The sequence below is a fragment of the Salarias fasciatus genome, assembly GCF_902148845.1.
Source record: "Salarias fasciatus chromosome 23 unlocalized genomic scaffold, fSalaFa1.1 super_scaffold_20, whole genome shotgun sequence".
NCBI classification, from domain to species: domain Eukaryota; kingdom Metazoa; phylum Chordata; class Actinopteri; order Blenniiformes; family Blenniidae; genus Salarias; species Salarias fasciatus.
Window position 1 is genome coordinate 5,587,960 of NW_021941230.1, and position 16,158 is coordinate 5,604,117.

General features: G+C 38.0%; 1 protein-coding gene across 1 annotated transcript in view; it reads right to left on the bottom strand.

Annotated features, from left to right (window-relative positions):
* The window catches only part of LOC115383601 (gamma-aminobutyric acid receptor subunit gamma-3-like), a 75,241-nt gene that overhangs the window by 36,593 nt on the left and 22,490 nt on the right, over positions 1-16,158 (bottom strand). The window contains exon 3 of the mRNA XM_030085734.1: positions 13,193-13,260. Coding sequence (XP_029941594.1) covers positions 13,193-13,260 — 68 coding nt within the window. The remainder of the gene's footprint in view (positions 1-13,192; positions 13,261-16,158) is intronic.

Below are 16,158 nucleotides of genomic sequence, written 5' to 3' on the forward strand. Positions count from 1 at the left end.
GAGCAAGAGAGCGCGTAACAGAGCAACAGACTGGGAGAGAGTGAGAGAGAGAGTGAACGAGCAAGAGAGAGAGTGACAGAGCAAGAGACTGTGAGAGAGCAACAGTAGAAGAGAGAGCAAGAGAGAGCGGGAGAGCAAGAGCAAGAGAGAGAGCAAGTGAGACAGCGAAAGAGTGAGAGCGAGCCAGAGCAAGTGAAAGAGTGGAAGCGAGAGAGAAAGTGAAAGAGTGAGAGAGAGCAAGGCAAGAGAGTGAGAGAGCAAGAGAGCAACAGAGAGAGCAAGAGAGCAAGAGGGAGAGCAAGAGAGAGAGAGCTAGAGAGAGAGAGCTAGAGAGCAAGAGAAAGAGCGAAGTAAAGTGTCATCAGCTTCTCTCATCACATCCACTGATTCTCCAACACTCAACACTGATCATTTATTTAATGAGAGATGAAAGCTGCATCATTTCTTCATTCTGTAAAGTGTTGAGGATGAATCATGAATCCTCAGCAGCAGCAGCAGCAATAATAATAATGACTCCTCTGATAATGCGGAAATAAAACACTGTTTATGTGGGGATGTAATGAAAATGATGTCTGTTTCCACGGCAACGGCGGAAACAGTGAACCCATGACCAAGGTGGACTGTTACTATGGCGACGGCCAGCTATAAAACTGCAGAGTCCAGGGGATCTGATTGTTGATACAACGGCAGACATGGAAAGTTAGGTGTCCCACCGTTTCCATGGAAACAGGGTCAAAGCGTTTTCGGAAAAGTTGCAGTTTCCTTCGTTTCCATGGAGACGGACCCCTAAAATGTTTTGAAAAGTTGCATTTCAACCATTTCCATGGAGACGGTTCAAGTCTTTTTTTTGAAAAGTTGCAGTTTCCGTGTTTCCATGGAGACGGAGACCAACTGTCTTTAAAAAGTTACATTTACTCCCGTTTCCATGGAGACAGAGTCCAACTGTTTTCAACAAGTTGCATATACCCTCGTTTCCATGGAGATGGAGCCCAAACATTTATAAAAAAAATTGTATTGTTCCTGGTTTCCATGGAGACAGAGCCCAATTTTTTTTTCAAAAAATGCATTTTCCCCCGTTTCCATGGAGATGGAGCCGAAGCATTTATAAAAAAAAAAGTTGTATTTTCCCTGGTTTCCATGGAGACGGAGTCCAAGCATTTTCAGAAATTTGCATTAACAGCGAGTCAGTGATCCTACAACTCGCCTACAGGCGGTGCTGCCGAGCCAAAAAAAAACCTCCATCCAAGGCATTCCTCACACATTCTCCCTGGTTTCGACAAGCGTCGCCCTCCTCTAAAGGTCGGGCGTGACAGTTATGTAACCTAACACCAACGGCGTCATTAAAGCGCCGAACGCCAGCTCGGTTTTACCCAATTAGCTCCGGACGGCGACCTTTTCCAAACGAGTCGCTTCGCTGAAGGTCAGGGGCGAGAAAAGCGACGCAGAGTCACTTAGACCGTGTTAAAAAGTGCGTCAGAGTGACGGCTCTGTCGTTTCGGTTCCCTCAGAGTGGGTTTAGACAGTCAGGAGACAGACCTCTCACTCCCACATTTATTTTCTGTCTTAAAACTGTTGTAATTGAAGAGAGAGTATCAATAAATAAATAGAATATTTTCAGCACAAGCTGTTTAAAATGTCGAGTTTGTTTTTCTCCTCTGAATTCAAGGCAGCTTGAGGTTTCTGACAGATGTGTTCAAACGACCTCTGGACATCTGTTTCCCTCCCCTAAAGGTGAGGAGGTCGGTCATCCAGATGTTCTCCAGACACAGCAGGAGGTGGGCGAGCGAAAAACAGCTGTTATCTGGAGACGAGCGGATCAGAGGAGACTTTAGAGAGAGAGAGAGAGAGAGAGGGAGGGAGGGAGGGAGAGCAAGCGAGAAAATGAGTGAGCGAGAGGAAGACAGAGAGAACGAGAGAGAGCAAGACAGCGACAGAGAAAGCAAAGACGAGCAAGAGAGACAGCGTGCGAGGAGAGCGAGGCAGCGAGAGAGAGCAAAAGAGAGCTACAGAAAGAGAGAGTGCAAGAGCGAGCGAGACAGAGAACAAGAGCGAGCGCAAGTGCTGGAGAGAGAGAGCAAGTAAGCGAGAAAGAGAGAGAACAGGTGAGAGCAAGAACGGGCAAGAACGAGCGACAGACGAAGCGAGAGAGAGAGCACAAGAAAGAGAACGAGAACAAGCCAGTGAGAGAGAGAGAGGGAGAGTGGCGAGAGAGTGAAAGAGAGTGTGAGCAAGTGCAACAGAGAGAGAAAGCGAGCGAGTGAGAGTGAGGGAGAGAGAGACTGAGAGAGGGAGGGAGAGAGAGAGAGAGTGTGAGAGAGAGGGAGTGAGAGAGAGTGAGGGAGAGAGAGGGAGTGAGAGAGAGTGAGGGAGAGAGAGGGAGTGAGAGAGCCAATGACAGTGAGCAAGTGAGAGAGCGAGAAAAAGAGAGCAAACAAGAGAGAGAGAGAACAGGAGAGAGCAAGAGAGAGGAGTTAGAGTGAGAGAGAACGAGAGAGCAAAAGAGGGAGAGAGAGCAAGCGAAAGCAAGAATGAGAGAGAGAGTGAGAGCAGGAGAGAGAGAGCAAGAGGGAGCAAGAGAGAGAGAGGGACAGCAAAAGAGAGAGAGAGCACGAGAGAGAGAGAGAGAGAGAGAGAGAGAGAGAGAGAGAGAAGTGACTGCTTCCGCCAATCAGATCTCAGGAGACCAGCAGAACTGTAGAACCCTGTAGAATCAGACTCCAGCTGATGAAGCTGTTTCTTCCAGAATGTTCCTCCACTTCTAAACCTTATAAACGTTACTCCAACACTGACCTCTGACCTCACCCTGACCCCTCAGTGACCTCTGCAACCCCCCCCCCCCCCACCCACCCCCCCCCCACCCCCACCCCCCACCCTGACCTCCCTGGAACGATGGAGAATGCAGGAGTAAATCTTCCTGGATGTGCCCCGTGTGGCCGCAGTGGGTACTGCAGGCTGCAGCTCGTTATCCTGGAATCCTGCAGGAGAAGCTGCTTCTTCTCTCTTATTCTCTTCTCTCTTTCCTGCATATGTTGTTTATTTTTAACAGCACCGGCATATTTTATGTGGATTTCCACTTCTGAGGGTAAAAATAGTTTTCAGACTCCTTTGATAAAAAAAGATAAAAGGAATAATGTGAATGCAGTAAAAAAAGAAAGAAGTGAAGCTGCTTGGATTTAGGTTGATATAACAACAAAAATCGCTCCGTTTTAGTTCGTTTATTTATTTTTGCGAGTCATTTTGCTGATTTTTCAGTACTTGTGTGTTTTCTTATAGTTTTCTTTTTTGCATGTTTTATTCAGTGGAGAAACTTTTAGTGTAAAGAGAAGAAAATGCATCCTTTTAGCAGAACAGGGGTAGAAACGATCGAATAGAATCGTGAAAAATGGATCAATGACTTTAAAAAAACAACACTGAATTTTCAGACGATATTTTCAAAAATTACATTTTCCAAATTTTGCAAATGCAAACTATCTTTAACTTCAGTTAAAAATTAAAACCAAATAAACAAAAAGAAACAGGCCTGTCATGAAATCACTGGTGAATCATGTGACCTGATGACGTCATTCCACTGAATTTAAAGGTGCATTAAAGGAGAAGTATCTGTATCTTATTTTCAGCCTACCGGAGTCAATAATCGGCTGTTTCGTCACCTCCTGCACTAAGCAGGACTTCTATATTAGGAATATTAGTCGTTCTATCTGCCAAAAACACTGGACTTCACTTTACCCCGGAACCTGTATAACAGCATAAGCAGGACGAGCATAGATATAAGATACATAGACCTCATGTTAACTGTGGACGGCCCTGTCTACTTCACTGCAGTTTTTCCATCACAAACTAAAAATGTTAAAACTTCATAAAAGTTAATTTTTCATGACAGAAATTATGATGAAATTAATTTTTTTTGTTTTGAAATAAGTTTAAAAAAATCTACAAATTTCACTTGTTCCATTGAAAGAATTTTTTTTTCTTAAATTAAAATACTTTTACTTTGAAATAAGTAAAAAAATAAATTTTTCACTTGTTTTATTGGGATATTTTTTTTTTAAATTAAGATACTTTTAATTTAAAATAAATAAATAAATCTACAATTTTCACTTGTTTCATTGGAATATTTTTTTTTTTACTAAAATTAAGATACTTTACTTTGAAATAAGTAAAAAAAAATCTAGAAATTTCATTTGTTCTATTGGAATATTTTTTTTCTTAAAACACTTTTACTTTGAAATAAGTAACAAAATTACAATTTTCACTTGTATTATTGGAAGATTTTTTTTTTAAATCAAGATACTTTTACTCTGAAATAAGTTTTAAAAAAATGTACATTTCTCACTCGTTCTATTGGAAGATTTTTTTTTTTAATTATTTCAAAGTGAAAGCATCTTAATTTAAGAGGAAAACTCAGCCAATAGAAGAAGGTAAAACCGTCTTAATTTTAGAGAAATTCTCATAAATCAAGTCTTTCTATCTTGATGAAATATAATTTTTCAGGGAATTGATCTTCAATCCATTAAAATGAGACGTTTTCACGCAAAACCAGAAAACCAGATGTAGATTTTTTACAGTGTAGATAGGTTGTTCTATGTTTTGTTGTTCCATGTTTATTGTGTTTACGTCTCCAGCTCATGATGTTTACATCGTTTTCAAAAACAACTCGGAGGAGAATTCCAGCTATTATGAATCGTACAAAATAGTGTGTTTTGTACACAGATGGATGGAGAGTGTGTGTGTGTGTGTGTGTGTGTGTGTGTGTGTGTGTGTGTGTGTGTGTGTGTGTGTGTGTGTGTGTGTGTGTGTGTGTGTGTGTTGCTGCCACAGAAATAGCCTCATCCATCTCCTTGAGGAGTCGGGGGGTCCTTCAATCTCCATCGACTCAATTATTCACCACCTCCTCCCTCCATCCCTCCATCCCTCCATCCTCTGAGTGCAGCAGAGTAAATCCTCCACCGACGTGCACGTCTTTGTTATTATTATGGTCATCTTTCACGTGCACGGAGCAGCGCATTTCTTCAAGAACACCTGATCTGATTAGATGAACCATAGACTGTGCCGCTGAAGCCGATTGGCCAGAATTAGATGAGAGGAGCGTCTTAATTTAGAAGAGAGAAAACATGAAGGAATCAGTCAAAAGGCGGCTTTGTTCTTTCAAAAAGAAAAGTTTTTATAGCAGCGGCGCTGATAAAATGATGGCAGTTTTATAAAAGCTTCGGCTGAGTGTTTGATTCTGACTGGACTGATGAAGGAGAGTCTGATTGAAGACAAACTGAAGAAAATCTCATAATCTGCTCTGAATTCAACAACATGAGAGTTGTTTTTTTGACTATGGTGGCCCGGAAGGGCCAGTGATGCAAAAAGTCACAAGACAGCAAGAAAAAGACAAAACAACAACAACAACAACAACAACAACAACAAAATTGCACAACAAAACAACAAAAAGTCATAGTAGAACAACAAAAAGTCACAAAAAACAACAAAAGGTCACAACACAACAACTGAAAGTTATAAAAAACAAGAAACAACAGAAAGTCAAAACAAAACAATAAAACATCATAACACAACAACAAAAAGTCATAAAAAAAGAACAAAACATCACAACACAACAACAAAAAGTCATAAAAAAAGAACAAAACATCACAACACAACAACAGAAAGTCATAACAAAACAACAAAACGTCACAACACAACAACAAAACATCAGAACAACAACAGAAAGTCACAACAAAACAACAAAATGTCACAACACAACAACAAAACATCAGAACAACAACAGAAAGTCACAACAAAACAACAAAATGTCACAACATAACAACAAAACATCACAACAACAACAGAAAGTCATAACAAAACAATGAAACCTCACAACACTACAAAAAGTCAGAGTACAATAATGGCTACAACACAACAACAAAAAGCCACAACAAAAAGTCAAAAAATGACAAAAACTCAGAACTAAACAAAAAGTAGTGCTGTGGCTTGATGTTGTTGTGTTGCGTTGTGTTGTTGTCCCTTCTGGGCCACCATAGACGCCCGGCGGAAAACACAACCTCGCACAATCCAATTCAATCTCAATAGGATGGACTCTCCATGGAGCGCAGAGTCGATGGAGCGGACACACACAGCGTGGAGGAAGACAGTGTGTGTGTGTGATATCGACGTTTGTGACGAGGATCCGTCCGGTCGGACAGCTTTAGAATTAATTAGGTGTTTAGAGTTAATTAGGCGATCACTTATTTTCTTAAACTAACAAGAACAAGAGCAAGAGCAAACAAGAGCAAACAAGAACAAAAAATCCACCACTAGAAGGTAAAACTGTCTTGATTTCAGAGAACTTCTCTTAAATCAAGTCTTTCTATCTTGATGAAATATAATATTTAAGTGAATTTATCTTAAATCCAGTAAAATCAGACATTTTTACTCAGTGAAGCTCAAAAAAACTCAGTCAGATTTGTAATTTTTTGCAGTGTATCCTCTATAATTTTGTTTTCTTCACCAAAAATCACTTTAATTTCAGTTTACGTAGTTTTTTTTGTTTTAACCTAACTCAACCACTTCAATCATTAAAGGTGCATTAAGGAGTTTTTCAACTTTAAAAATACTTATTTTCCACCATAAATATGTTACAAATATTCAATGATGTGCACAATGTGCCCTGACATATTCATTGCAAGTACCGCTAACAGCGCTAAATTGTCACTTGAAAGTTGCAGCGCCGGTCCGGCACCAGCATTTTTTTAATGAGAATTTGAGATGATGTGACGTTATGCGCACTCCGGCTGACCTGATTTCCTTAGGTTTCATTTTGTCCGCCATTACTCCGCCAGACGCTTAGCAAGCAACAACTGAGCAGTATTGAGGATGGAGCTTCCAGAAAGTAAGAAAAGACCGGCTTCTAGCACTGCCACAACTCCAGCACCCCTCTTCCGTGCACGTACATGGACGCACGCCGACACGAGCGTTTCACTAAGCTGCAGTTACGCCCAAGGCCTGCAGGGGCCGCTGTTTCACATAAAACGTGCAAACTCCTTAATGCACCTTTAAGAGTCGCTGAAAATGCTTAGTTCTTGCATTTTTATGTCAGTAAGGTTTTGAAAACAACACCCGTTTCCATGGAAACGCGGCAGACACAGCATCCTCATTCACACCTCATGTTTACTTTTTGCTCTCTGCTTAAATAATCCATTCATTTCAGCAACTCAGCCTCTTGTCTTTGCAGGGAGAGAGAATTCAATTAAAAACCTTCAAACTCTATATAAAAAAAAAAAAAACAGCTTTTCTTCCTCTTCTTTTTTTTCTTTAATCCTCTCGCCTGCCTCAAACTGAACCGTCTGTAAACAGAAGGACAAAGAAACCGTTGCTGTGAGTCAGCGTTGAATTGCCGTGACCTGTGTTGCGTTTTGGGTCGGTAGGAAAATCCTGGAAAGACGGAGGGGACGCGCGGGGGGGGGGGGGGGGGGGGGGGGGGGGGGGGCTGAATTATCTGCCGGTGAAAACCTGGTTGTGACTTTTCTTTTTTTTAAATTACCGGGTGATTAATGTCTTCGGGGGACTGGAGCGCCTCGATCTGGAACCTGGACTAGTGGAGGAGTTGAGAAAATAAATGAGACTGAGTCTCTGGATGGACGAGGAACAGAAGAAAGAAAAGAAAAGAAAGAGAAGCTCTGGATCTGGCTGAAAACAGAACGGAAATATCATAAAGGAGGACAGTCACTCTTCCTCCACGCCTGTTTGTTGGTTTTGTTGTTATGGAAACAGATTCATCTATCTAATGGAGACAGCTGAAGTTTCAGTTCAGACTAATCCAAACCGACGCCTTCAAAGACTTAAAAATAAAAATAAAAACAGAAGCTGAACTGACTTTTCCATAATGCCGATTTATCCAGAAATCAACAAAGAAACTGTTTGTGTGAAACTTTTCTGCTGGTATCTAAATATTCCTACAATTTTCCACCATGTTTTTTTGTCCAGAAATCAACAAAGAAACTGTTTCCATGTGACATTTTTATTAATTAATTTATGAAACTGCAAAAAATCAAAATCTTAACATGTTTTTAAAACTTTTATTGAGTGAAAATGTCTTATTTTTCTTGATTTCTGATAAATTCACTTAAAAAAATGATAGCTCATCTAGACAGAAAGACTTGATTGAAGAGAAATTCTCTGAAATCAAGGCAATTTTATCTTGTTTATTGGCAGATTTTTTTTTTTATATTTCAAATGAAAAGTATCTCAATTTAAGAAAAAATAATTCCACCAAAAGAAGAACTTAAAACTGTCTTGATTTCAGAGAACTTCTCTCAAATGAAGTCTTTCTATCTTGATGAAATATAATATTTAATTGAATTTATCTTAAATCCAGTAAAAATGAGACATTTTCACTCAGAACAACTTTAAAAAACTTGCTCATATTTGGATTTTTTGCAGTGTGTATTTGTCCAGAAATTAACAAACTGTTTTGGTGTGACATTTGTTGGTATTTAAATACATCTACACTTTTCCATCGTGTGTATTTGTCAATACATCAACAAAGAAAATGTAAAATAAAAACAAAAAAATTGTAAAATAAAAACAAAAAATTGCAAAATAAAAACAAAAAAAAATAAAAACATAGGCTGAACTGTGCATTTTGTCCAGAAATTAACAGATAAACTGTTTACGTGTGACATTTTTATGAGACGTCAACAATCAGAAACAGTATAAAAACTGCCGCGGTGTCGGTTTTTAACATTCTGTGTTGTTTCAAAAGGTGCAACTTTTTGAAAATGCTGAAGCTCTCGATGGAAATGCCAAAAAAAAAAAAAAAAATGCATCTTTTTTTGGGAAAACCACACAAATGAAAAAAATCGAGTCAGTTTCCATGGAAACAGAGAAAAGTGTAGCTTATTAAAAAAAAAAACTGACTCAGCCTCCATGGAAACGAGGAAAGAAAATGCAACTTTTTGAAAGAAGTGACCCTGGAGAACAAAAACAACTCTTTCAAAAAGCTTCGACTCTGCAAATGAAAAAAAAAAAAAAAAACTAGCGTCACCATCCAAGGTGGAGTCTCATGATGGCAGTGTTCAGACTAGAAAACGCAACTTTTTGAAAATGTTAAGACTGACCCTGGAGATGACGGAAAAGGCAACTTTTTAGGGAAAAAAAAAAAAACTGTCTCCATGGAAACAGAGAAAAATGTAAGGTATTGAAAAAAAACTCACTGGGTCTCCATGGAAACGGAGGAAGAAATGCAACTTTTTGAAAAACAACCTGCCCCCTGTAACTGTAAATTTCTCCATGTTGAGATAAATAAAGTCTTTTCTATTCTTGAGGTTTTTATTTTTTTGGAGCTGATGTTAAAAAGCAGGTGTTTGTTCCACTCCGAGGTGTCGGGTTACACTTCATTTGCACAAAAACTTTTTTTTTTTTTAACACATATTTTGTTGCTTTTCATTCATCTCTGGGATTAATTAATTTAATTATTGATGTTTAAAATGCTACACAGAGGAGGAAATGTTGCATTTAAAGAGATCAGAACATAAATAAACAGTTTGCCTGCTGTCAGTTTCACTACTGCTTGATCATTTTTATGGAAATAATGAGATTAATCCTGATCAACTATGGAGATAATGAGATTAATCCTGATTAACTATGTAGATTATGAGATTAATCCAGATTAATTACAGAAATAATGAGATTAATCCTGATTAACAATGGAGATAATGAGATTAATCCTGATTAACGATGGAGATAATGAGATTAATCCAGATTAATTACAGAAATAAAGAGATTAATGCTGATTAACTATGGGAAAAATGAGATTAATCCTGATTAGCTATGGATACAATGAGATTAATCCTGATCAACTATGGAGATAATGTGATTAATCCTGATTAACTATGGGAATAATGAGATTAAACCTGATTAGCTATGGAAATAATGAGATTAATCTTGATTAACTATGGAGATAATGTTAATAATCCTGATTAACTATGGAAATGATGAGATTAATCCTGACTAACTATGGATATAATGAGATTAATCCTGATTAACTACGGAAATACTGTGATTAATCGTAAAAAAAAAAAAAAGAAAAAATACTTTGACAGCCCGAGTTATTTGATGATAAAACTTTGACAGCTCTACATTTGTTGTGTGATTTTCAGTGGAGGAAAAAGTCCTCAGCTCCACTACTCGAATAACAGTACTGATTTTCCTGCTCAAGTGAAAGTTGTTGGGTCACATTTTCACTGCAGTGTCCGATTTTAAAAATACTGAAGTAACAAAAAGTACATTTTCTTCTGAGTATCAAACATTGTTGCCGCCATGAACTGATGCAAACCGAACCACCGAAACAACCTGACTGCACTGAACCTGTCAAAATAAAAGCTGGTTGAATATATATGTATATGAATGTATATGAATATGTAAAATATATACTTGTCAAGTATTACAGTGAACTCGGTTTGTTTGTTTGTCTATTTTGTAGGAGGAGATGCAGTTTTAGAGTCGCAAACTTTTGAAATGATGGAGATCATTCTTAATTTCATAGAACTGTGGGCTCCTGTATTGAACTGTTGTGTCATTATTACACTGCAAAAAAAATCTAAATCTGAGCAAGTTTTTTAAAGTTGTTTTGAGTGAAAATGTCTCATTTTACTTGATTCACTTTTATTGATAGATGTATTTATTTATTTCAAAGTAAAAGTATCTTAATTTAAGTAAAAACAAATCTGCCAATAGATCAGGTGAAAATTGTATTTTTTTTATTTATTTCAAAGTAAAAGTATCTTAATTTAAGCAAAAAAAAAATCCATCAATATAACAAGTGAAAACTGTGTGTTTTTTTTTTTTTATAATTTCAAAGTAAAAGTATCTTAATTTAAGGGCAAAAAAATAAGCTAATAGAACAAGTGAAAACTGGATTTCTGTACTTATTTCAGAGTAAAAGTATCTGAATTTCTGAATTAAAAAATCCACCAATGGCAGAAGTGAAAACTGTCTTGATTCCAGAGAACTTCTCTTAAATCAAGTCTTTCTATCTTGATAAAAATATATTTAAGTAAATTTATCTTACTTTACTTTACTTAAATATATTAAGTACATTTATCTTAAATCCAGTAAAATGAGACATTTTCACTCAAAACTAGTTGTAAAAACTTGCTCAGGCCTTCATTTTTTGTAGTGTTTAACTGTCTGCTTTGGTTTCTATCAGCTGACTTCCCGCCTCTTCATCCCCGCTTGTCATGAGTGACCTCGCCTTCGGCCGTTCCCGTTGCTGCGGCGACGGGCGAGGACGGGAGTCGTCGTGCCGTCAAAGTGGGTCGGAGATTGAAGAAACAGTTTGTGACATAAAGGAGTTGTGACTGGAGTCCAGTCGGACCCCCGGGGGACGGAGAGGACAATCAGCCCCACAAACAAACTGCCTGCTGACCCACTGCCCCACTGCAGGAGGCGCCGCTACGCTGACAATGGAAACACTTCTCAAAAAAAGTTGCTCTGATTCCAGTAATTCCACCGTTTCTCGCTCCAGGCGGTCATTTTCCAAAAGTTTAGAGGAGTTAGAAAAACGGGTCAGAAAGGCTAAACCTCCGATCTCAATGGATTAAGGCTGAATCCCATTTCACCCCTTGGCCCTACCCCTCCGCCTACACCGTGACTGACGGGCGGCATTAGTTCCCTTCCGCATTGGCGGGAGCGCTCGTTCCCACACCCGCACATTCCAGGCGGGCGGTGTTGAAGAAACCAGTTTATTGAAAATAATCGTCTATCTGTTGTGTTTGGAATGCGCGGGTGTGGAAATGAGCGCTCCCGCCAATGCGGAAATGAACTAACCCCGCCCGCCACTCGTGGTGTAGGCGGGCAAAACAAGCGCCCCTCGCCACCGGCCGCCACTGGATGACAGATTTCCCAGAAAGCCTTCCATGATCGGCAAGATGGCGGCGTCCGCAACGAAAGGAGTTGATAAATGTTAAGTATTTTCTCAATGAGTAAAGATTTAAAATGTAAGAAAAACATTCTTTTCGGCAAAAGAAGAGAAATGGGATTGGGCCTTAATCTCTTTACACTGTAAAACAAGGTTCGCCCAAATATAAGATGGATATCTGCTCAAAAAATGTTCCAACATGTCCATGAGATGCTGCCCAAGGAGCGGGCGTTCGCCCGGCCGGAGTCGTGGCGCGTCTCCGTGTCTCGGGGCTCCGCTCCACCTTCAGGTGTTCCGAATTAACTGGTGTCCGTGCTAACTTATGACCAACAGATGTTGAAATCCTGACTGAAACTTGTAGCTGTTCCAGTGAACGTCGGGTTTTCTACAGTTGCAGTAAATGTTTTAAGTTTCGAGTCGTTTGTGAGTCTTTTTTTAACATCTACTGTTACCGGCATGTGTTTACACAGAAAACAGTCACTCATTAACACGGGAACCAGATAACCCATAACACTGGCCAGGCGACCTGCTATGCACACTGCAAAAAATCAAAATTTGAGCAAGTAATTTAAACTTGTTTTGAGTGAAGTTGTCTCATTTTACTTGATTTAAGATAAATTCAGTTAAATATTGTATTTCATCAAGATAGAAAGACTTGATTTAAGAGAAAATTCTCTGAAATCAAGAAAAGTTTCATTTGTTCTGTTGGCAGATTTTTTTTTTCTCAAATTAAGATACTTTTACTTTGAAATTAGTAAAAAAAAATCTGTGCGATCGTTACTGAGGGAAAGGAGAACGGCATCATGGGAAAATAAAGCAAAATAGGCTCAGATTAGAAGGAGTGGATCAGCTTCAGAGGGAATAATGAGCATGACTGCAAGAGATTGAGTTGCTTTCAGAGTGGGGAAAAAAGCTAAGCTAGCATTAGCATGCTAGCAGTAGCGACCACGAAACAGATGCAAATCGTGTAGCTACAAGCTAATGCTAACATTATTCCCAGCGTCAGTTCTGAACTAGTTCTGAGATTGATTTTTTTAAAACGTATCCAATCAGTCATTTTAAAAATATAGGAGGAAGCATGGCTAACTTAGCTTAGCATTACCACGTGGTAGCTAGCTAATGCTAGTATTTGTAGAACATAGTCTTGTCGGGTGTCGTTCTTCATCATTTTTCAAATCAAATCAAAATAGAACAAATCCGAACGTGAGATTTGAACGTATCAAGAAAACATAAATAAATAAAACATCCACCAGTGGCAGAGAGAGAGAGAGAGAGAGAACCGAGGGAACTCACCATGTCGATGGACGATACCGGGCCGATGCTGTTGACGTAAATCCCCACGTCGATGACTGTCGGCCTCTCTGGAAAAGAAAAAAAAGACGGAGGAAGAAATCAGTTTGGTCGAGAAAATCAACGATCGACAACGGTAAAGTGAGACGAGAGGCGAGGAGTTTATTATTTGTTTCTTATTATTTAGCAATATTTGCAAAAAAATCCCCAAATTTTACCAATTTCAAAAAATCCTAAGCTAGTTTCACCTTTTTTCTACTACTGTAGGAAACTTCTTTATGAGGCGGCTCATTTTCACTCTCGGCAAGAATTTTGACAACTTTTAAGCAAGTTTCAAGTTTTTATTGCTAATTTTAAAGATTTTTTTCCCCCATTTCGATTTTTTTTTAATATTTGAACTATTTGACGTCATTTTGGTTTTTCAGCTCATTTTGTTCACTCTACTGATTTTGAGATTCAGCCATAATGGCAAAATGTGTCTGTTTGAGCTCATTTTTAACAGGTTTTAACAATTCTGAATCTTTCTATTTTCTCTGTTTTTGGTCATTTTTAGCTGAGATTAAGCTCGTTTCAGATATTCAATCATATTTTAGGGTCAATTTAGTCCCTTTTTCTGGATAATTTATGGATTTTTCTCTCACTGTGCAACATTTTAAACCAAGTTTTGGATGTTAGATTTACACACTGCAAAAAATAATCCAGATCTGAGCAAGTTTTTAAAACTCTTTTGAGTGAAAATGTCTCATTTTATTTTTATTTAAAATAAATTTGCTTAAAAATTATACTTCATCAAGATAGAAAGACTTGATTTAAGAAAAAATCTAGATGGCTTTACCTTCTTCTATTGGCTGATTTTTCTCTTCAATTAAGATGGTTTTATTTTGAAATAAGTTTATAAGCAACTGTAAGCGCCATTTCTTATGTGTAAGTTTAAGAAGATTTAAGTTCATGCATTGTGTATTCTAAGATAAACAATGGAGTTTCATATGTTAAAAGGTTTACACATTGGGCAATTAAGTTTGTTTGACCATGCAGTGTGTGTGTGTGCTGCTAGAGGGCGCACCTTCGGGTGAACCCACAAGGAGGAAGCTATTTAGTTCAGCTGTTTGAAATGAGGAAATAAAATGATGGCGGACGGAGCGCACGGTTCTTTTACCGTGCTGCGACGGAGACGTTGTCACACGCGTGAAAAGGCTCTTTGTCCGTTATTGTCGAGAAGGGGTTAAAACAAGACCATCAAAGAAACCACCGATGTAAAGATTAACCTCTACAGCAACATTTCCACTCAAAACTAGTTTAAAAAACTTGCTCAGATTTGGATTTTTTCCAGTGCAGATGTAACTGAAGTAAGGTGAATTAATAAAACAACCTCAGCTTCACCAAAGTGCTTAAAAAAGCTATGTTTGTTGTCATGAGATCAAACTATACAGTAAATTTATTTGGGTGGAGTTTTAAAAAGCTGTTAAACTAAAAAAAAAAAAAAAAAAAAAAGTATACAAATTAAACTAAAAATAATAAAAACAAAAAATTAAAAAAAACCCAGAACTAGAAAACCAAACGCTTCATAAGACAATCATTATGAGAATTAATTCATTTCACACACTGGTTTGACTTTAAACCCATGATTTTACCTTTTTTAAAATCTAATTTTAAACGTTTCTCCAGGCTGTTTCTCACGTTTCTATTGATCTGATTGGATACTACTTAAAGCAGGATTTAGGCTTTAAAAATCATCTCTTTAAACATATTTTTATTGAGATTTAACCAGATTCCAGCCTCTTTTGCTCTTCAGCGGCAGTTTTCCCTCCTAATCCTGGATAAAAGGCGAGTGGGAGGAGCTGAGGAGCTTCCAGCTGCTTTCTGCTGTTTCTGAAGGGTTTTCTGCCAAGCGCTTCTAATTACATCTGCTCTCATTACAGCCAGGAGAAAAATCTGAGGAGTGCAAAATAAGGGAAGCGGACCAGAGACGGACACAGCGGCAGGGCCAGGGGACACGTTTTTACTGGGTTTATTCCAGGCGCCAACCTCCGCTCATAAAACATGAAGATAATGCGGAAGTGCAAAAAAAACTGTAATTCCGGAGAGATTCCAGCAGGGGGCAATGATGCTGGTTTCAAAAAGAGCCCGGGTCTCATTGGAACCCATTCAAAAATGCCGATTTTCAGAGTGCAAATAAACATATAAAGCGCCTGGTTTCAGTACATATTTTGGTCTCTATCACTAGTTTCTGTAACTGTGTTGGCTTCACCAGACTCTGATTTTTACATTAATCATCTGTTGATTTTATATTACGAGTTGAAGTTTTGCATAAATCGCCCTATCACAGCGCCTCCTCTGTCCACGTGATGCGGTCACGTGACGGGCTGGACCAATCACATTTACATCCGGTTTCAAATATTCAATGTGGAGACGTCCTGCTGGACTCGCTTGTAGTCTTCAGAACAGCGGTTGAGAACTCTATGGGTGACGTCACGAAAGGTCTGTCCATTTACTTACGGTCTATGGTTTATTCAGATAAAAGACAGAATAATATAAAGAGATTAAAAAAAATGACTCAAATTAGTCAAAACTTTTTACCATCTTAAAAAGATGGTAAAAATTGCTAAAGGAGGTTAAAAATAGATGAAACTGTTCTAAAATGTGATTTGCTAATAAAAAAGTATATCAAAGTTTAAGAAAGGCTTCAATGGTGGAAAAAGGTATGAGATTGTACAAAAAATAAAAATTAAAGCTCAAAAAGGAAAAAAACAAAAAAACAAAAGCAAAACAGGCTAATATAACTCAAATCACCAGAAAAGAAGAAAAAATAAACTGTTCAAAATGGTACACAAAAGATGAAAATAAAATAAAATAAAATAAAATAAAATAAAATTAAATTAAATTAAATTAAATTAAATTAAATTAAATTAAATTAAATAAAGATATTCAAATAGGTAGAAAAAAGATTGAAGCTATAAAAATTTCTGAAA